The 21,986-nt window shown below is 47.7% G+C and overlaps 1 protein-coding gene and 1 pseudogene across 2 annotated transcripts in view; both read right to left on the reverse strand.

Annotated features, from left to right (window-relative positions):
- On the reverse strand, positions 3,910 to 4,672 carry LOC102188362 (annotated as a pseudogene).
- GYPC (glycophorin C (Gerbich blood group)) overlaps positions 10,325 to 21,986 on the reverse strand; it is a 46,959-nt gene continuing 35,297 nt past the window's right edge. For both annotated transcript variants that reach the window (XM_005676275.3, XM_005676274.3), the window contains 2 exons: positions 13,289 to 13,339; positions 10,325 to 11,014 (listed from right to left, as the gene is read on the reverse strand). In XM_005676275.3, the coding sequence (XP_005676332.1) occupies positions 10,818 to 11,014; positions 13,289 to 13,339 (248 nt within the window). In that variant the 3' untranslated portion in view covers positions 10,325 to 10,817. The remainder of the gene's footprint in view (positions 11,015 to 13,288; positions 13,340 to 21,986) is intronic.

The following is a 21,986-nucleotide window of genomic DNA, read 5'->3' on the forward strand; positions in this document are numbered from 1 at the left end:
GGACTCTGTGCTTTCATTGGCTGGATTCCCTGATCAGGGAACTAGGATCCTACCAGCCATGCAACACAGTCAAAAAGAAGAAGTGGAAGTTGCTTTCTGATTTGCTGGTGAGAAGGTGGAGGTCTGAAGGTCTAATATTTTGGTCACCTGATGCAAACAGCCAGCTCATTGGAAAAAGTCCTGATGCTAGGAAAGATCAAAGGCAGAAGGAAAAGGGCGTGGCAGAGGATGAGATGGTTGGAACACATCACTGACTCAATGGACATTAACTTGGGCAAACTGGGAGATGGTAAAGGACAGTGAAACCTGGCATGCTGCAGTCCATGGGGTTGCAAAGAATCGGACATGACTTGGTGACTGAGCAACAACAACACAGGTGAAGGTCTAGTTATTTAGCTCATTATTAGGTGCTTGTGGATATGCATGGTTACTCAACTGATAGTATTTACTGAACCCCTTTATCCCAGGCATGGAGTTAGGCAGGCAATGCCTAATCACTGCAGATGGTGATTGCAGCCATGAAATTAAAAGATGCTTACTCCTTGGAAGAAAAGTTATGACTAACCTAGATAGCATATTCAAAAGCAGAGACATTACTTTGCCAACAAAGGTCCATCTAGTCAAGGCTATGGTTTTTCCAGTGGTCATGTATGGATGTGAGAGTTGGACTGTGAGGAAAGCTGAGCACCGAAGAATTGATGCTTTTGAACTGTGGTGTTGGAAAATACTCTTGACAGTCCCTTGGACTGCAAGGAGATCCAATCAGTCCATTCTAAAGGAGATCAGTCCTGGGATTTCTTTGGAAGGAATGATGCTAAAGCTGAAACTCCAGTACTTTGGCCACCTCATGTGAAGAGTTGACTCATTGGAAAAGACTCTGATGCTGGGAGGGATTAGGGGCAGGAGGAGAAGGGGACAACAGAGAATGAGATGGCTGGATGGCATCACAGACTTAATGGACATGAGTCTGAGTGAACTCCTGTAGTTGGTGATGGACATGGAGGCCTGGTGTGCTGCAATTCATGGGATCGCAAAGAGTTGGACAGGACTGAGCGACTGAACTGAACTGAACTGAACTGAACTAGGAGATAGTTCTTAGTGGGTCTCTCTCATTTGTCACATCTTGTGAGTGAGGCACAGGCTATATTTTGTTCTGGACCATCTTTGCAAGGATGTTTATAGAGCAAATAGTCTCAGAGGATGGAGATAGTGCCTCCCTCCAGAGCAGAGGGTGGGTATGCATACTGCCCATTTTAAGGGATTTAGCCCAGCATTTATTTGCTTTCAGAACTTAACTCACTCGTGTGGACACACAGCTGTTTGGGACTACCCACATCGCCAGTCAGGACTTGGGGACAAAGAGAATGGATGCTCATGTCCTGAACATGAACATATGTCAGAACATAGCTGTGTTCTGAGTGATGAAGCTCTCTGTCTCTGACTAAGAACTCCTATGCCTTCTGTCTGCACCTGCAGAGTTGTTATAGGCTGCCTGTTAACTCGAAAGCAGGTAAAATTTCAGTGCCTTCATGGTTGCCGAGAAGCTTATCTCCTTATTGAATTTTATATTCAAAACACCATAAAATTCAACTGTCTTTATCTTCATTTAATTTACTGAACAAAAACAGAGAAGTTAAGTAACTCTTCCTGGGTCACAGAGCTAGTTCATGTCGCAGGGGAGATTTTTGTTCAACTCTGTCTGATTCCAGAACCATACTCTCTCTACAATGTGTGGAGCTATTATACAGCAAACTAAATTGCCTGTGGCCCTAGGCCAGCTAAAATCCTGTTGGCCCTTTAAATCACCCCTGTTGCCATGATGATAAAATATACTCAGCAAGAAGGCAAAGAATTGAGCAGCCTCTCCTCCAAAGGAACATAAACAAGATAAAACATCAGTTCTTCCCATTGCAGAAGAAGTTCTGCTCTAATATTTACACAATTGGCTCCAAGCCTTGACCTACTGCCCTTTCTTCTAGGGAGCGGATGAGATCCATTTCCCACCGGCAGGATGGGTTGAGTCATGTGAAATCCAGACTAAACACCAGTGTGGCTGGCGTGATGGGTGTGCTCAGGGGGTGGCATGTCTCGGCCCCTGGGCCGTGTCCAGACCTTGATATGAGCTTAGAACTCTTGTACATTTCCACAGTGCACTGTACTCATGTCCTGTTGAATCTGCTCATTGCCACATTGCCATGATGGAGACTGACCTATTCCTCCACGGTTCTCTATTGCCCATGGGACAGAGGCCAGATTGCTTAGCCTGGGTCTGAAGGCCCTTGCTGATCCATTCTTGGTCTGTTGTACGGCTGACCTAAGCCCCGCTTCCCCTCTGAAACCTTTACTAAGTCCATGCTATCCCCCAGGTGGAACTGGCCCCTCCTTACCTGGTGTCCACACTATCTGTTCATTTCTCTTACAGCATCACTACCACTATTCCATGTACACTTAGGTGCTTACCTCCTCCTCCAAGCCATGTACCCCTTGAGGCCGGACCTATTATATCCAGCTATGTCACTCCCACACTTTGATAGGTACCTCATGCATGCTTGTAGGTTGCAGCTATACTCTCAGACTTACACATACACATATGATCCATCTGTCTCTGGGTCTGAAACGTTATCATTAAACATGCTTATTTTGGAATTGAATACATTTGAAAAGCATAAATCATCCAAGCAGGGAGGGTATGGATAACCTGATGTCATCTAGCTGATCCTTTTCCTCTTGATAAGAGTGAGTTGGGTTCAAGCTTCTGGGGTGTTTGAGGTGTAGGTGAGGTGTGATGGGCCTGAAAGCACTGACTGTCTCTATCTTGTTAATTATCTTGCCCAGGACCAGCTCCTGTGGCTCAGAGCTCCTTCTGGCCTCAGCCAGTCATTCCTCAGCCATTCTTCAGGAAGAATGAAGATGTTGACACAGGACCCCAGGCCATGGCTGGCCATGCCCGTTGGGTGGCAGAGAGCAGGCCTGAGTGCCCCAACTCCCTGGCATTCCTGAGTCCTGCTGCTGCCTGCTTTGCTCCCAGGAAGAGCGCCTGCTGATTCGCCTCAGTCTGTGGAGGGCAGGACCTCCCTTCCCCAGCCTGCTGGTGAGACAGGCCTGTATTCAAATGCTTCATTGGCTCTTAGAAGCTGTGTGACCTGCAGCAAGCCCTTCCTCGGTTTCCACAGGTGGAGAGAGAGGATGAGGCCATCCTCCTGCGGTGTTATTGTGAGGATGAAGGAGGACTATGTGCAGTGAAGCTAGGGTTCACACGGAGTATGAACCCTAGCTCTTCTTCTAGCTCTCTCCTCCACCTTTCCAACACTCCTCTCTTCCTTCCACCACCGCCCCTCTCCCCCTTCTGACTGAACAGCCCTTGGAGACTTGGGGTGTGCATCAGTTCAGTTCAGTTGCTCAGTCGTGTCCGACTCTTTGCGACCCCATGAACTGCAGCAGGCAAGGCCTCCCTGTCCATCACCAATTCCCGGAGTTCACTCAAACTCATGTCCATTGCATCAGTGATGCCATCCAACCATCTCATCCTCTGTCATCCCCTTCTCCTCCTGCCCCCAATCCCTCCCAGCATCAGAGTCTTTTCCAGTGAGTCAACTCTTTGCATGAGGTGGCCAAAGTACTGGAGTTTCAGCTTTAGCATCATTCCTTCCAAAGAAATCACAGGACTGATCTCCTTTAGAATGGATTGGTTGGGTCTCCTTGCAGTCCAAGGGACTCTCAAGAGTCTTCTCCAACACCACAGTTCTAAAGCATCAGTTCTCTGGTGCTCGGCTTTCTTCACAGTCCAAGTCTCACATCCATACATGACTACTGGAAAAACCATAGCCTTGACTAGACGGACCTTTGTTGGCAAAGTAATGTCTCTGCTTTTGTTTATTAATTGACCAGATTACAAAAATAATCCCGGTAGATACCTTAGTTCATCCTTCTAATAAGCCTGTTGATCTGGTCTTTCCTGTTGCCAGCATCTTCACCTTCTACAAAATGGGTGGTCTTTTTCTTCATTCCACCTAGTGGAGAAGACAATTTAAAGGGCCACAGGAAGTTGTTTGCTTCTTTGAAACATTTTCCAATGGTATAGATCTCATGAATCAGATCCTCCATGCAGATGATTCCGTATTTCCCAAGAGATCAAGCAGTCAACGCATTGTCTGTCAGGGCAATTTGTTTTTTGTTGATTTTGCCATAACCACGCTTGTAGATCAATGCATTTACAGACTTCAGATTTGGGTACCCCCATGCAATGTATGGCTCCACCATTCTCAGCATGTTAATTGATGCCTTGTTGAGCTTCACAAAGGTGCCATGGGAGATCTGCCGGAGGCGAAGGAGCTGCAGTACCTTTCGAACCTTTGGGCTCACACTGTTGATACCTCTGATCCTGATCACAAACACCAGTTTGGGTTCTGCAGGTACATAGAAGTTGCTGGCTTTTCGTGCCATCCTAGCCATTCGAATTTCAGTTCTGTACATCTCCCTGTATTCCTTGTGGTAATGCTTAGCTTTTTCATAGATAAGCTTCCTCCTTGCCTTTTGAAGCATCTTTTGGGCAAACTTCTTTCTCAGTCGCTTGATCTTAAGCTCTGCGAAATACTTCCTCTTTTTCTTAAGAGTTTCTGGCACAGCAGAAACCTTCTTTTTCTTCTCTTCTGCACCCTCCATGGTTCCAGCCAGGAAAGAGGTTGTCTCTGCTTTTTAATATGCTATCTAGGTTGGTCATAACTTTCCTTCCAAGGAGTAAGCGTTTTTTAATTTCATGGCTGCAATCATCATCTGCAGTGATTTTGGAGCCCCCCAAAATAAAGTCTGACAGTGTTTCCACTGTTTCCCCATCTATTTCCCATGAAGTGATGGGACCAGATGCCATGATCTTCGTTTTCTGAATGTTGAGCTTTAAGCCAACTTTTTCACTCTCCTCTTTCACTTTCATCAAGAGGCTCTTTAGTTCCTCTTCACTTTCTGCCGTAAGGGTGTGCATACTTTTTCTTATTTGCCGTGATAACATCTGTTGCAGGCCCAATGCAAGGATGCTCCAGTCCCTAATAGGGGGAGGAATCAAAGATAAAGCAAGCATACTCCCTGCCCAGTGGGAACACTATTCATTTGCACACCCATGTGTATTGGATGCCACCTGCCCATTCATGTGCCCTTTCTCTCCCTAAATTGCTCGGTCCTTGTGTGGTTGCTTCACCTCTGCAGTCAACCTGTGACTGCTCCCTCCCAGATGGCATCTACACAGAGCCTCCTTGGCTAACCAGCCTTGCAGCTTCCATGTCACTGAAATAGGAAGACGGGGAACAATCTCTAAAAGAATGACATAACCCTTAAGGACATGACATAAACTGGCTAGAGCCAGGTAGTCCAAGGTGGTGGCAGATTTGACTTCTAGTTGACTGTGAACCTCATTATATGCTCATTGTAATACCTTAGCTAAATGACACACCCACAGGTATCATGACATGTCTGAGGCTGACCATAAAAGGCCAAAAGGCGGGTGTTGGCCCAATTCTTGGAAATCTTTGCCTCTTTCCCCAAACAGTTGGAATAATCCTCCTATTCACTAACCTATGAAATTACCCAGCCCATAAAAACTAACTGCTCTATTTATGGGCCTCTCACCTTCTAAGGAGGGGCTTCTCAGGTGGTACTAGTGGTAAAGAACCTGCCTGCCAATTCAGGAGACATAAGAGACATGGGTTTGACCTCTGGGTTGTGAGGATCCCCTGGAAGAGGGCATAGCAACCCAACCCAGTATTCCTGCCTGGAGAATCCCATGGACAGAGGAGCCTGGTGGGTTATGGACCACCTGAGTCCATAGGGTCACAAAAAGTCAGAAATGACTAAAGCAACTCAGCACACACACACCTTTTAAGGTGGCCCATACTCTGTGGAGTGTATTTCTCCAAGGCTGCTCTCACTTTTTGAGATGGACTGTATTCTGTCTATGGGATGTGTGTTTCTCTAAATAAATCCACTTCTTGCCTATCACTTTGTCTCTCACTGAATTCTTTCTGTGATGAGGCATTAAGAACCTAAGCGTCATTGAGTTCTGAGACCAGATGTGATCTCAGTTAAAAGACAGTGGCTCTAATCCCCATCTGGGTTGTGTGGCTTCATCATTGCTTATGATTCCAGCTGGGCTGGGGAGCAAGATGTGCTTCCATAAACTTCTCCAGGACACTTCATAGGCCAGGAGGATGAGGCTGAGGGGAGGGGATTGAGGAAGTGAGGGGACAGGAACCCAGGTCTGATGGGCCAGTTCACAAAGTTGCATCAGTATAGGCTTCCTGGGGCTGTGGGATGAGTGGTGATGAGCATTCCTCTTCCACACAGGCACCAGGCCTCATGGAGAACCAAGGGCTCATTTTTTCCCTGGAGCCTTCTTAAAGGAAGGCACTTCTGAAACTGGGCAGGACCCTGTGGGGTTCCTGAGCACAGATGCCTTTCTGTGTCCCCCATTTCTTGTTTATAGGGAACACACTCCAGGCTCCATGACCTTCCCTGAGTTCCAAAAAGCAGGTTCAAACAGTTACTGATAGGTTGGGGGGGGGGGGAGGCAGGGAAAGCATGTGGAGACAGAGAAAGAGCAGCCAAGAGACAATAGTGCAGCCTTGGGGCAGGGTCCTGGTGCCACCTCAAGGGATACACATAACAATATCTTTGAGCTCTTATATAGAACTAAGACCCTCAACAAATGGAAGGTGAACTACCTGATGAAGCTTCTTCATTCTAGAGTGTAGGTCACAGTTTGATAACCGAGAGAACCATAGAAGCTCATCAAGACATCACCTGAGGCCCGATTAAGGAGTGCAGGCCCTGCACACACTCTGACCTTTATCAGCAAGTACTGTCTTGAATCATTTCTATAAAACTCCTCACTAAATCCCTCTGGATTGGGACACACAGTTTTCGAGGGCATGAGCCTGCTGTGTCCCCCTTTGCCTGGAAAAACAATAAAATTATTCTTTTCTACTTCACCCACATTTTGTCTCTGAGATTCAATCTGGCACTGGTGCACAGAGGCAGGTTTTTGGCATCACTTGTATGTGTGGGCTCTGGGTGCTTTTTCTGTGCCCACTGGATGGTAATCTGTGTTCACATTCCTTAAAGATGAGGCCATGTGCCCACATATTCTCAAAATCCTAAAGTGATGACACAACAAGAAGGGATATAAGAAGTCATTTAGTGTTTCCTAAAAGTGTTCTAAGGAATTCTTGGTCCACAGTTTGCAAGAGGTATTCTGGGAAGGAATGGGGTTTCTGACCAAATACATTTGGGCAGTGCTGCCTAACTCTCCCCACCTGTCATGCATAGGCTGGAATACTGGAGATGACAAGGGGACTTACACTAGTTTAGCTTTCTTTAAATAGACCATTTTCCAAACCTATCTGCACAGAACAGCTTTTTGGTTTGGGCTGTTTATAGCCGCTTTGCCAAGGTGGTGTTTGGGACATGGATACAGCCAAACCCTTTATTATACAGAAGAGAATGTGGAGGACCAGTGAGCTTGGGTCAGCCAGGGAAAGGCCTCAGTTTCAGATCAAGTCTCTCTCATCTCTGCTTCTTCCTGTTGTGACTTCCAGCTTCCTTAGATGGTGGCCATTCCTGCCTGAGCTTGGATCCCATAATTCCCCTAGGGAGAATCCTGCAAGATCTTTTTGCTGACTCCCTGTGCAGATGACTCAGCCTTAAGAAACTTGAGCTCTGGGGAGTTCCTGGTTGCCTGGGCTGCAATCTTTTACCTTGGAGCTTCATCTCTAAATTAGTGATTGCTGAGCTACTGGGACTCTTAGAAAGACCCTCGTGCAAGAAGATGGTTAGTAAGTTCACTTTAACTCATGGTTACTCCTGAGGAGCCACATCTACTTCTGCTTCATTGACTACCCTAAAGCCTTTGATTGTGTGGATCACAAAAAACTATGGAAAATTCTTAAAGAGATGGGAATACCAGACCACCTTTACCTGTCTCCTGAGAAATCGGTATGCAGGTCAAGAAGCAATAATTAGAACCACACATGGGACAACTGACTGATTCAAAATTGGGAAAGGAGTATGTCAAGTCTGTATATTGTCACCCTGCTTATTTAACTTATATGCAGAGTGCATCATGCGAAATGCCAGGCTGGATGAAGCACATGCTGGAATCAGATCGCTGGGAGAAATATCAGTGACCTCAGATATGCAGATAACATTACCCTTGTGGCAGAAAGTGAAGAGGAACTAAACAGACTCTTGATGAAGGTGAAAGGGGAGAGTGAAAAAGCTGGCTTAAAACTCAACATTCAAAAAACTAAGATCATGGCATCTGGTCCCATCACTTCATGGCAAATAGATGGGGAAACAGTGGAAATAGTGACAGACTCTACCTTCTTGGGCTCCAAAATCACTGCAGATGGTGACTGCAGCCATGAAATTAAAAGATGCTTGCTCCTTGGAAGAAAACTTATGACCAACCTAGACAGCATATTAAAAAGCAGAGCATTACTTTGCAAACAAATGTCCATCTAGTCAAAGTTATGGTTTTTACAGTAGTCATGTATGGATGTGAGAGTTGGACCATAAAGAAAGCTGAGTATCAAAGAATTGATGCTTTTGAACTGTGGTGTTGGAGAAGACTCTTGAGTCCCTTGGACTGCAAGGAGATCCAACCAGTCAATCCTAAAGGAAATCAATCTTGAATATTCACTGGAAGGACTGATGCGGAAGCTGAAGCTTTGGTCACCAGATGCGAAGAGGCTACTCAGTAGAAAAGACCCTAATGCTGGAAAAGATTAAGGGAGTGAGGAGAAGGGGACAACAGAGGACGAGATCATTGGATGGCATCACCGACTCGATGGACATGAGTTTGAGCAAGCTCTGGGAGATGGTTGAAGACAGGGAAGCCTGGTGTGCTGCAGTCTGTGGGGTCGCTAAGAGTCAGAAATGACTGAGGGACTGAATAACAATGCTCCTGAGGAACCATTGAGAAGTGATGTACTGAGGAACTTTCATTGACTGATACATACCGATTAAATAAAATTAGTTTTGAGCACCTAACACATTTGTTCCTGCCATTGACCCCGAGAGTCCACCAGGGAGGTCAAGCGATTTGCTCAAGAACCCAGGACCTGGAAAAGAGGAGCCAGGTCCCAAACCCAGGGAACAGGGGCTCTGCCACCTGCACTTCAGCCACTGGAAGCCATCATCATCAACTGTTATCATGGGAAGGATGATGTGATACTCTGATTTATAATAAATATATACTTGGTCATTCAGATAACCAAAATGTATTTCTCATATATTTTGGTCTTTGTCCACTGTTTCTGGCTTAGAGCTCCCCAAACCCTCGGAATTTAAGTGTTGAGAGTGATAAAGGTGTCTTTTGTTGGTTGAATAAGGTGACTTTCGGAAGCCCCTAAGGTTGTGGGCTGGTTGCCAGGGGAACCAACCATACAATTAGAGGTTTGTAACTTGTAGTATCACCACCTTGATTTCTGGAATGCAAATGGGTCTCGAGGTTGATGGTCAGTCACCACTGATGTATTTTTTAAAATTGAAGTTTAGTTGATTTACAATGTTTTGTTAATTTCTGCTGTACAGTAAAATGATTCAGTTTATACATTCTTTTTCATATTCTTTTACATTGTGGTTTATCATAGGATAGTGAATATAGTTCTCTGTGCTATAATGAGGATCTTGTCACTTATCCATCCTACATAATAGTTTGCAGTGTGGGTTCAATAACCGTTTATAATAAATCAATAATCTGAGTAAATCATGGGTAAACTGATTTTCCCAAGTTTTGTGAGCCCTTCTAGCACATTAATCGAACCCAGGGAGGGAGTGGTTGGCACCTCCAGTTTGTAGCCAGCTGGTGGGAAGCACAGGTGACATCTGAGAGGAGGGTGATCCTGTGGGACTGAGTCCTGTACCTGTGGAGTCTGATTCTGTCTCTGGGTAGACAGTGTCAGAGTTGAGTTGAGTTGCCTCTTGCTGTGGGGAAGCCTTCCCACAAATGTTGGAACTGGGCTTGGGAACGCTTTTCTGATGAGGTTCACTCATATTTTTAGTAGGTCCATTCTTTCTAATACCAGGAATTTGGGAACCAACACTTCAGCCAGTGCCATAGGGTATTTCTAGAGGGACACTGCACCCCTATATTTGTTTCCCAAAGTTGTGCTCATGTGGGGAAGATGCCTACTGGTCACTGGTCCCTCCTTCCCTCATGGGGCCCAGAAGCCACCTCTATAGACTGTGTTCTCTGACAACTGCCCGGTGGAGCCTGGAGCTGTGTCCCAGCATCAGCTCATGGAGTTCATCAGAGAATACAATGATCACAGCCATGTCATTTGACTCTGAATGCTCCGTTACATTTCAAATTTATTTCCAATCATTCAGAGCTGCATCAATGGGAGACAAAGGTGCCTTGGAGCTCTGGCACCTGCTGTTCCCCCCAAATGTCAAGGGCTGACGTTTGATACCATTGTCCCCAGTCAGCATGATGACAACTCACTCCTTGCTCCCCTAGGCCACCACCCTACTCACACCCAGCAAGGACTCCCACCCCCACACAGGTGGTAACCTGTACAGCCCAGGAAGACTCAGCCCTCCTCCCTCTGGCTGAGCATCCCTGGGTCCTGGGAGAGGACTCTCCAGCTGGATTTCTCCTTCGATCCCCACCCCCAGCCCGGGTGGCACCCAGTGTCCCAGGTGAGGTGCGTGTCTTGGGGTGTGGGGGGGCTTGAGGGCTGTCCGGTGCTGCAGGTGATGGGGCGGGTGGTGGAGCTGTCTTTCCTGGACGGGGACGCATGGGGGGAGCTGAGTCCTGGTAAAGTCCTTCAGATAAAGTACTCCTTTTTGCTGCTGCCACCGTTGTCCTGGAGGGATGGGTCGTCCTGCAGGGCCACGTCCGCGCTCTCGGCGAACTCCGTGCCCTTGGCCTCGTTGGTGTGGTATGTGCCCTTGTGCCGGTACATGTAGTGCAGCATGAGCAGGAGGAGGCCGACCAGCACGAAGGCCATGGCCGTGATCACGCCTGCAGGAGGGAAAGCACACACCTCAGTGTGGGGGCAGGGGCTGGACTGGGGTGAGGGAGAGGCAGGCATGCCCACGGGGGTGTGCCAGTACAGACACGCTGCTGGACAAACACCAAGCCTAGACAGGCTGACTCCTTCCTGCCTTACTGTTGCCCTGTCCGGTGCACTTGCCCCTCCACTATGCCTGTCTAAGTGACCCCTGACCTCCTCACTCCCTCCACTCAGCACCCTCAGACTGAGGCTGCAATCATCTCATAACTGACCCTGTTCTGAGCCCTCCTGGTCCACCGAGGAGGGCAGACCTCCAAGCATCATCCACGGAATTCAACTCATGCTTTTGCATGAGAAGCATGAGTTCTTCTTTAAAACTGAGAAGTTCATGGGACTTGAAACTTTTAATTTTAAATAAGTATAATTCCAAAGAATTAGGTGTTTTACATACAGATATTAAAAGAGTGAAAAAATTTATTTTATAAAGTCACGCTCATTTTGTAAAGCCTGGCAAATATAGAAATATAAATGGAAATGAAAATGTCCTTAATCCTTCTACTCAGAAATCACCAGTCAGCAACCTGATGTCTTTCCCTTCCAAGAAGCATTCATGTTTAATCAAAGGTCTCCTTCAGTCTTCAGATGAACGCATGCGTGCTGTCACTTCAGTCGTATCTGACTCTGTGTAACGCAACGGACCATAGCCTGCCAGGCTCCTCTGTCCGTGGGGTTCTCCAGGCAATAATACTGGAGTGAGTTGCCATGCCCTTCTCCAGAGGATCTTCCCGACACATCTCCTGCATTGGCAGGCGGGTTCTTTACCACTAGTACTTCAGATGAATGGCCCCCTCTAAAACTTTGTGACACTTCGGTATTAAGAACTTGCAATCATTTTCAAACTCTTCTTACCGGAGTCCATCTGGCTGATTTGTAATTCTCCAAACACTTTTTATTTGACCATTTTCCCATGTCTTTGCAAATGTTCTGTCTGCTGAAAATATTTTCCCCTCTTATCTCCCTGGTAAACTTGGATGCTGCCTTCTGAATCATGAGTCTCTACCACTTCCTCTAAGATTATCCTTCCCCTGCAGAGTGCATCGCTCCATCCCTTAGTATTTCTCTTATACTTTAATCTGAGAGTTCTCTTTTAAAAGCTGGACCGTCCCAACTGGGGATGGGACTCGAAGTGCATGGTGTTGGGAAGCCCAGCTGAACTGGCTGTCCTCTGGGCAGGAGGAAGGAGAGGAGGTGGGGGCTGTCCACGGGGTTGGGGGCAGGTTGGGTGAAAGGCGGTCTGTGCTCCTCACCCCAATCCAGTTCCCCTGTGCTCCTGGGAGGCAGGTTCTGCGGCAGGGGTCTGGTGGTGCAGTGCCAGGGCTGGTCAGAAGGACCAGGTCACTCAGGGTCTTGGAGAGAGAGGATGAGTGGGGAGGATGGAAGAGTTAGGGTAGTACTAATGCGTGGCACTCTCACAGCTTGAGAAGGGGTTCAAGCTCAGGTGTTTGCTTTAAAGTGCAGAAGAAACCCTCTGCCTTGACTTAGAAGGTAGGTTTACTGAGGGAGGGGCTGGTGGAGAATACGTAGAGGCTATAGCTGAAGCCTCTACCAGTCTCAGCTTTGTGGTACAATTTCTTTAACTTCCTGCTGCCTTTAGGCACTCCTGTCTGCATGATGTAAATGATATTACCTAAGAAAAAGAAGGTTCCGCTGTCCAGTGAGTAGGAGAACACCAGCGTGATTGCCTGCTTTTATCTATATTTAATCATGAAGTTCCCTGAGCTATGAATGAACTAGGGGAGATGTGTGAATCTCAGGACACCAAAAGCTGTATCTCACAGGCTTAGTGGGTCCTGAAACAGTTTGGGGTCATAGCCGTGACCAACAAGGACCAGTATGGGGTTCAAAGCAAGGCCGGGGCAGGCTTAGAATGGAGGGACAGGAGTGTAAGACATCTCAAGGAAGAGCGTGGCTGGAGGGAGCTGGGGAAGAAGTCAGGGAGCCTTAGTCAGCCTCCTAAACCCACCCAGCCCTGCACATTCCTCACTGGAGCGGCTCTCCCTCCAGACTCCAACCCTGTGGATCTCGGGCCTGACAGGCCCTGATTTGGCTGTCTTGGCCCCTCATCCACCAGGATGCTGTTTTGGACATTTTCTTACAGAGACCGAGTCCCTGGCCCACCTTCTAACCACCTTTGAGGGAAGGAAGTTGAGGCCATGGCAGGCCCGCCCGTGAGTCTTTCTTCTGACTCTCTTGCCTACTTGCAGGGCCCCAGGACCGCATACCTGCAATGACACCGATGTCCAACTCACTCGAGACAATCCCAGGGTCGGGATCTGTAGACAGAACAGAAGAACCCGAGATGAGAAAGGATAGCTACCCACACCCTGCAGTGTCTCCAATGAGCTTGTACCCTCTGCTTGCAGGTGCACTGGCCCAGGGTGCACAGGAAACTGCATGGTACCTGGATAGTCCTCTGGCTGGGAGCACACAGAACAGGGCCCAGGCTCTGCTTGGCTGCTGCCCACTGCAGGAGAGCACTGTGTGAACCCTAGGGCTGTCAGACACCATTATGGCATCTCCAGCACGTGAGGGACCCCTGCTGCACCCTTCTTGCACCTCTGACCCAGAGCCCTGCCTGTACCTGCTCACCAGACACCAGTGCAGGGTGTGATGACAGGTCCAATAGAGTTTAGTGCAGCATCACCTGCCCCTGCAGGCCTTAGCTTTTCTCATGATGATGGTAAAAACAGACCACGTGTGGGGTGTCTGCATATGTCAGTTGTTGGTTTAGCTGCTGTCCATCTAGTATACCAGGTACGTGGTGTACTGGGGGCTTCCCAAGTGGTGCAGTGGGAAAGAGTCTGCCTGCTAATGCAGGAGATGAACAGCAGGTGAGGAGGATGAACAGGAGATTTGATCCCTGGGTTGGGAAGATCCCCTGCAGGAGGAAATGGCAACCCAGTCTAATATTCTTGCCTGGAGAATGCCGTGGATAGGAGCCTGGTGGGCTATTGTCATGGGGTTGCAAACAGCAGGACACGACTGAACGACAGCACCACCATTTTTATTAGCCTATTTCACAGGTGGGCCACTGAGGCTCAGAGAGTGACGTGCCCACCATCACATACCTTGTCGGTGGTCAGGCTTGAGGCCGGGACTTAGGCTGCCTTCTCTGAGGGGCCCTGTGTCTCATCTCTCTTGAAGATGCCCCTCCCAAAGATCCCTCTCTGAGACCCTACACAGGCTTCTGCATTCTTCTGTGGGAGAGGCACTCTGTGTGGGATTATGCAAGTTACTGTGTTTTCCCAAAGCTCAGTGATCTGGACAGAAGGCTAGAATGTGCAGGAGAGCAGGAACCTCCCCTCTGGGAGATGAGGAGAGGAAGGATTTATTACAGCATGGAAACTTCAGTGTTCACATGGAAATCCCATGTTCCCATTACAAGGGCGCCTCCTATTAAAACAGAGAAGGCTGCTTCATAATAGTCATTTCAGTTCAGAGAGTCGCTTTAATTAGTGTGATGAGGTCATTCTCCCCAGGGAAGCTGCCAGATGCCTCTTTCTGATAAGAAGCTGGCTGGTGGTGGGAGGAAGCGGGGGTTCCAGGTTTGAGGCCCCCAGAGGAGGGAGGGTCAGGCTGAGGGCTCTGAGGCCAGCACAGAGCCTGGAGGTGGAGGAGAGAAGAAAACAAAGCCTCAAGTCAGCAAAGAGACAGAGCAGGCGTCAGGGTGGGGGAGGGAGGCACAGACAAGGGAAGGTCAAGTGGATGCTGTACCCCTCAATCCAGCATCATCAAATGCACCTTGGGACTTAGTATCTAGCACATGAAGTGAAGTCGCTCGGTAGTGTCCGACTCTTTGCGACCCCGTGGACTGTAGCCTACCAGGCTCCTCCATCCATGGGATTCTCCAGGCAAGAATACTGGAGCGGGTTGCCATTTCCTTCTCCAGGGGATCTTCCTGATCCAGGGATAGAACCCAGGTCTCCAGCATTGCAGGCAGACTCATCTAGCACATAGTAGGCACTTAATAAACATTTACTGAATGTATGATTCCTAGGATAAAAGCATGCATACAAATGAATGCATTCAGAGGCCAGCATTCTAGAACTCCCTAGATTACCGAGCCCCTCAGAGTTAAGTAAGAAAGGACAGAACCTTCCTTAAGTCAGCGTAGATGGGTATAGAAGCTCAAATACCCAAGATTGCTGTGAGGAATTTTCCAGGTGAAGGCAAGCCTTTCTTAAGTCAAGTTTGTCCAATGAAGCCAGGATTAGAAAGGACTGTTATTTCTCTTTTAAAAACAATTGACAATTGATTGCCATTTGCCAGGTACCATTCTTAACATTTAAGGTATTTTAATTCAAATAGTCCCTGTGACAATCCCATTCAGTACTAATTACTATTATTCCTTTTTTACAGATTTGGAAGCTAAGCTCCAGAAAAGTGTAACTGACTTCCCTGGTTGGAGTCTCTTCTGTGTGAGCCTGAGCAGTCTCACGTCGACACGCTTAACCCTGCAGGTCCTGCCCAGTGATGAGCCTAGGTGGGCTGGGTAAGGACCAGATGTAAGGGCTTGGATCACTTGGGGGTGAATTTCTTGGCTTATGTGTGGAGACCAGAGATTAATTTGTTCAAGTTACCCCATGTGACTGACTCCGTGGTAGTGAAACTTCAGCCTGGCCAGACCTGCCACATAGGTCAGAACAGGCATCGAGGAGGATGCTTGGGCATGTCTGGGAAGGTGGGGATGGTGTAAGATGGTGGTTCTCAAAGTGTGGTCCCTAGAACAGCAGGATTTCCTGGGAGTCTGTTAGAAATGCACATTCCTGGGCTCTACATTTTTGTATCAGAAATGCTGGAGTTGGGGCCCAGGTAATTCTGATGCACATTCAGGGTTGAGAACTGCTGGTGTAAGAGAAGGCTTTCCAGAGAGGGTTTATCAAGATGGCTCATGAAGGATGAATAGGAGTTTGCTGCACAGACAAGAGTATAAGCATTCCAGGCAGAAAGCTTAGCCCCTATAACAGTGCTCACTTCTCTCTAGTTCTCAGTTTTCTCCCCAGATAACTGCTTGCTATCCATGGCACCAAGGGTCCTAAAACCTGGGCTTTGCTCTCTTTCCTCTGGAGATGCTTCATTCAGAGTCCTCACTGGCTACCCCACCCTGTGCCGTTTCAGCTGGCAGCAAAGACATGGGATATCTGTAGAAGGCTAGTTGGAATGAGCTCAGACCCTGTGCAGGAAGTTGACAGGTTAGTATGCAACTGGATTAAGAGCCTGAAATGAAAGGTCACACATTGCTGAGGTTCAAGGGTACATATGAGCTTGGAATTAGGATCACTGTGAGCTCAGGATCTGGGGTGGGGGTTGATGGGTAACTTACGGTAGCGGGGTGGGAGGTTTATGGCAAAGCAAAGTGTTATTTATGATCAGGTGTGGGTCTGAGATCAGAAGCAGACAACAGTCTAGTCTTGAGACTGGACAAGTATGAGTGGCCTCCCCACTTTCTGTAGAGACCCAAAGTACCCTGTGTTTTTCCTTCGTAGCTCTCCTTGAGACTGCAACGCCCTCACCAGAGACGAGGGGCTTCCCTGGTGACTGAGCAGTAAAGAATACCCCTGCCAGTGCAGGAGATGTGGATTCAACCTCTGAGTTGGGAAGATCCCCTAGAGAAGGAAATGGCAACCCACTCCAGTATTCATGCCTGAGAAATCCCAAGAACAGAGGAGCCTGGGGGCTACAGTCCATAGGGTCACAAAGAGTTAGACAACTGACCAACTAACACACACATGTGGTACCTAGCTCAGAATAGGTATTTATCAGTTGTAGCCACTGGCTTGATTCTGAATCTTATTATTGATATTACTCTGGGTCCATCACCTTCAGCTGGGATATTGTTTAGGGAGCTCTGACTTCTTGTGGACACACACACCATGAGTATATCATCTGAGCCACAGTGTAAAGTGGGTTTCTTACTGAGGGTATCATTCACCATGATGTTTACAGACTGTGATTTAGACAACTAGAGAGTCTCTTGATGAGGGTGAAAGAGGAGAGTGAAAAAGCTGGCTTAAAATTCAACATTTAAAAAACTAAGATCATGGCATCTGGTCCCATCACTTCATGGCAAATAGATGGGGAAAAAATGGAAAGAGTGACAGATTTTATTTTCTTGGACTTGAAAATCGCTGCAGATGGTGACTACAGCCATGGAATTAAAAGATGTTTGCTCCTTGGAATGAAAGCTATGACAAACTTAGACAATGTATTAAAAAGCAGAGCTATCACTTTGCCAACAAAAGGTGCGTCTAGTCAAAGCTATGGTTTTTCCAGTAGTCACGTATGGATGTGAGAGCTGACCATAAAGAAGGCTGAGTGCCAAAGAATTTATGCTTTTGAATTGTGGTATTGGAGGAGATTCTTGAGAGTCCCTTGAAGTGCAAGGAGATCAAGCCAACCAATCCCGAAGGAGATCAAATCAATCAATTCTAAAGGACATCAACCCTGAATGTTCATTGGATGGACTTATGCTGAAGCTGAAGCTCCAATACTTTGGCCACCTAAATCAAAGAGCTGACTCACTGGAAAAGCCCCAGATGCTGGGAATGACTGAGGGGAGGAGGAGAAGCGGGTGACTGAGGATGAGACGGTTGGATGGCATTACTGACCCAGTGAACATGAATTTGAGCAAACTTCAAGAGATAGTGAAGGACAGGGAAGCCTGGAGTGCTGTAGTACATGGGGTCACAAAGAGTTAGACACGACTTAGTGACTAAACAACAACAACGACAAAAAAAGAAGCTAAACACTTTGTCCTATAGTGTCGGGTTCAAGGGTAGCCTGATCAAGAGAGAAGCTGACAGAAGGAGAACAAAGCACGGCTGATTTCTGCTTCACTTGCATCGTACCTGTGAAAGCTCTTGTGGGTGATGGCTGTGGAATGGCCAAGCAGTCTGATATCTCTCGGCTTCTGAAGCCCATGTGTGATCACCCAGCTGCAGAGCTTGCCAGAGGGGGCCAGGTCAAGGGAGCGGACATCAGGTGTCTCCTGTAGCTGTGGATCCAGAGAGGAAGGGAAGGGCTGTTCCTGCCCCAGCTCTCATGTGGGGATGTTACTTCCCATGGAGGTGGAGTATGAGGGTAGGGATCAGGGGAGGCTGATGTTCTAGTGAATCTTGGAAATTTTCAGGGGTGGGCACAATGTTCTAGGACTAGAGAAGTGCTGACACAGGTCCTGGGGACTCAGCCTTGGGGTGGGGGTGGGGAGCAGGGGGAGGAGGTCTTACTAGGCAGAAGGCACTGGGTGAAGTTGCCTCTTAGGTCTGAACAGCAAGCCAGCAAAAGGGAAGACTTTGCCCCTTTTTGTGAATTACAGATAATAAAATGCATGCCCAGAGAGCTCAAGTAAGAGGTCAAAGTCTCACAGATGGAAGGAGCAGCGCCTGTGTTGTAACCTGAGATGCCACAGCTCTAAAATGTGTTCTCTCTCCTCAGCGCCAGCTGCTGAAGTTGGAAATGGCCTTGCTCCTGCACCATATGTAATTTGACTGCAGCTAACTCCCTGCTGATTTCCCAGGTCTGCAGGGTGGTCAGTGCCTGTCCCCTGGTCGAAGGCAGCAGCCCTGGGAGGCAGCAGGGTGCAGAGGTGCTGCTCCTCCACGTAGGAAACGTTCTCCATTCTGCCTGGCAGCTTGGACACAACCAACAGGGCACAGCCTTAAGCACAGCTGTATTCTCAGGGGTCCAGTGGTGTTTCTCAGATGTCGCAGTGCAAGCACTGGCCCCAGGGACACAAGTTGACCCTTCCGTCACTACCAAGGGCCTCACTTCTCTTGTATTTTTCGATAAAGCTGTGCTAGGAAGTTCTTTTTCCTGCAAGGCTTTGTCTTCATACCTCCCCACCCACTTCTAATGATTTTTCCTCCTGCTTCAGAGGTCCTGGAAGAAGCACCCCATTTCTGTTTCCCATTGCCCACCTGGTCCAGCCAAGAAAAGAATTCGCACACAGGGCAGGGAACTCTGAGAAAAGGAAGAGTATTTTAGTCTTAGAATCCTGAAGGGAATCTCGGTGTGTCTCGAGGTCCTGGGTGAATTCAAGCCATGACAACAGTGCGGATGTCAGCAATGCAGTGGCAGCCACGTCTGTTGCTTGATGATATTGGGTCAGAAAAGTCACTTGGCTCAGTGAACTCGGGGGAAGGGGGCGATGGCTTTGCGTGAGTCTGACTTGGGTCCAGGGGAAGGACAGGAACCTTTGTGGCTATAGATAATTCTCTTTTGCTTGCACTGGAGTTTCTCCTTCCTTTTCTACATTCTGGCCTCAAAGACCTGATGCAAGTGAAGTAGAAATTAGCTGACAACTGATGTTTACTAACTGACTTTCCTTTGGGGTAAGAAAAAGGTCAAAGACATTTATTTTTCTTTGGTCTGTTGTTAATCTTGCTCTGAAAGGGTGTAGCACTCAAGCTAAAGCACTCCAAGGAAAGAAATGGATAGCTTGTTATACAATTTCTGTTTCTTGCAAACCAGCATTTGCCCAGCCCCAGGCTTCATGGTATGTGGAAAGGATGAGGTCTGTCCCCAAGACACTTATGACATGGTTGAGACCAGATACATTCATGTGAAAAGTTAGACTCTTTGTCTTAGAGTGTCAGTATGAGCAATAAAGACGTGCCTGGGAAACAGAATCACAGATGCAGAGAAAAAAACTTATGTTTGCCAAGGGGGAAGAGCAGGGAGGGGAAATGGGGAGAAGGAAACATTAGGAGATTAGGATTGACACACACACATTATTCTATATAAAACTGATAACTGATAAGAATCTACTGCATAGCACAGGCAACTTGACTCAACATTCTATAATGACTGTAAGGGAAAAGAATCTGAAAAAGAGTAAATATTTGTATATGCATAACTGATTCACTTTGCGTATACCTGAAACTAATACCACACTGTAAATCAACTATACTCCAATAAAAATTAATAATAAATAAAAGATGTGCCTGGGGCTGCTCTAGAGGGAACTCAACCATCAGACTCAGCCCCAGGATGCCCAGGTTCTAGGACAGTGAGGAAACAGGATTTTGTTTATTCGTTCTTTCCTTTGGCAAACTTTCTTTAGCACCTGCTACATCCCAGCAACGTGGCAGAGAGTTAAGGCAAGGTCCCTGCCTTCAAGGAACAGATCCTACAGTAGAGACAAGGATGTCTATGGGAAACTTCAGAAAGGGTAATTCTCTGGGTTCTCACGAAGGCTTCCTAGAGGAGGTGTTCCCCAAGACTGGCCTTCTGAGATGCTGAGTGGGCAATGCCAGCAGCGGTGTTAAGAGAAGGATGTCAATGGAAAGGTCGTGGTGGGAGGTGACGCAGGAGGACCTCCAGGTGGGTCTGCCTGTTGGGATACCTGGTCATCGTGGGTCAGGGTCTGGGCTCCTGGGAGCTGCTGGTTGTATGCTGGAGGAGGGGAGTTACCTGCCTGCAACTGCCAGCAGGTCACCCTTCCTATCTGTGCAGAGAGCCTGTGTCCACTTACCCAGGCTCCCAGATCAAATACTCAGGACAAAGTACCTGGCCAGGTGAGGCCCATGTGAACCTGATGTGCCTTGGTGAGAATGTGTCTGCTAGTCTCAAGGTCAAGATGATTGCCCTCATGGTCCCTTGTGTTCAGTTCAGTTCAGTCGCTCAGTCATGTCCAACTCTTTGCAACCCCATGGACTGCAGAATGTCAGACTTCCCTGTCCATTACCAACTCCTGGAGCCTACTCAGGCTCATGTCCATCGTGTCAGTGATGCCATCCAACCATCTCATCCTCTACTGTCCCCATCTCCTCTCGCCTTCAATCTTTCCCAGCATCAGGGTCTTTCCTAATGAGTCGGTTCTTCACATCAAGTGGCCAAAGTATTGGAGTTTCAGCTTCAGCATCAGTCCTTCCAATGACTATTCAGGACTGATTTCCTTAAGGATGGACTGGTTGGATCTCCTTGCAGTCCAGGAACTCTCAAGAGACTTCTCCAACACCATAGTTCAAAAGCATCAATTCTTCAACGCTCAGTTTTCTTTATAGTCCAACTCTCACATTTATGCATGACTGCTGGAAAAACCATAGCTTTGACTAGACAGAGCTTTGTTGGTAAAGTAATGTCTCTGCTTTTTAATATGCTGCCTAGGTTGGTCATAGCTTTTCTTCCAAGGAGCAAGCGTCTTTTAATTTCATGGCTGCAGTCACCATCTGCAGTCCCTTGTGTGTCACCTTATAAATAATCTCCCCAATCCCAGGGAGGCCAAATCAACGTGCAATGTCCTCACACTGCTCTGAAACCCCATCCAAAGATTCAGCCATATTTGCCTCCTCCTGGCTGTGATCCAGCTTTCCCTGTTGCCCCGGTGCCTGCTTATACTGTATAAAAACAGGGACAGGTGTCTGGTGGGTACCGAAGACTTGCAGGCTGCAACATACCAGCCGTATTGCTACACATGGGTGAAGCACTGGGACTTGGGATGGGGTGAAGAGAGGTGGGCTCCCTGCTCTGGAGAATAGAGCCATTCTTGGCATTGATAAACTGGACTTCTCCAGTTTATATGCAGACTGGGGGCAGATAAGGGGGCTGGAAAGGGGGTCTTCAGGCCTCTGGATCCTTACTCAGGGAGTTTTCATATCCAGGCATTGCTGTTTCAGGGATGTGCTCAATGGAGGGGAACTGAAAGTTGAGGATGCTATAACTCACAGCCCAGAGTATCTGCTTTCCTCCAGCTATATTTCCCTGCTATTATTCCTGAGATTTTTTTTTTTTAATAGAGTCTTATTCCAATACAGAAGTCACCACTGTCCATATGTGGATGCTCCTCTGAGAGAGGGGCCTTGTCAGCTTTGGGTTGTGTGGGGTTTGGGGCTTATTAAGGGGGCAGCAAATAGCCTCAAAGCACAGAGTGAGGAAAGGGAACCACTGTTTCCTCTCCACACCCTACCTACCCTTCTTCCT

Source organism: Capra hircus, chromosome 2 (genome assembly GCF_001704415.2).
Source record: "Capra hircus breed San Clemente chromosome 2, ASM170441v1, whole genome shotgun sequence".
Lineage (NCBI taxonomy): Eukaryota > Metazoa > Chordata > Mammalia > Artiodactyla > Bovidae > Capra > Capra hircus.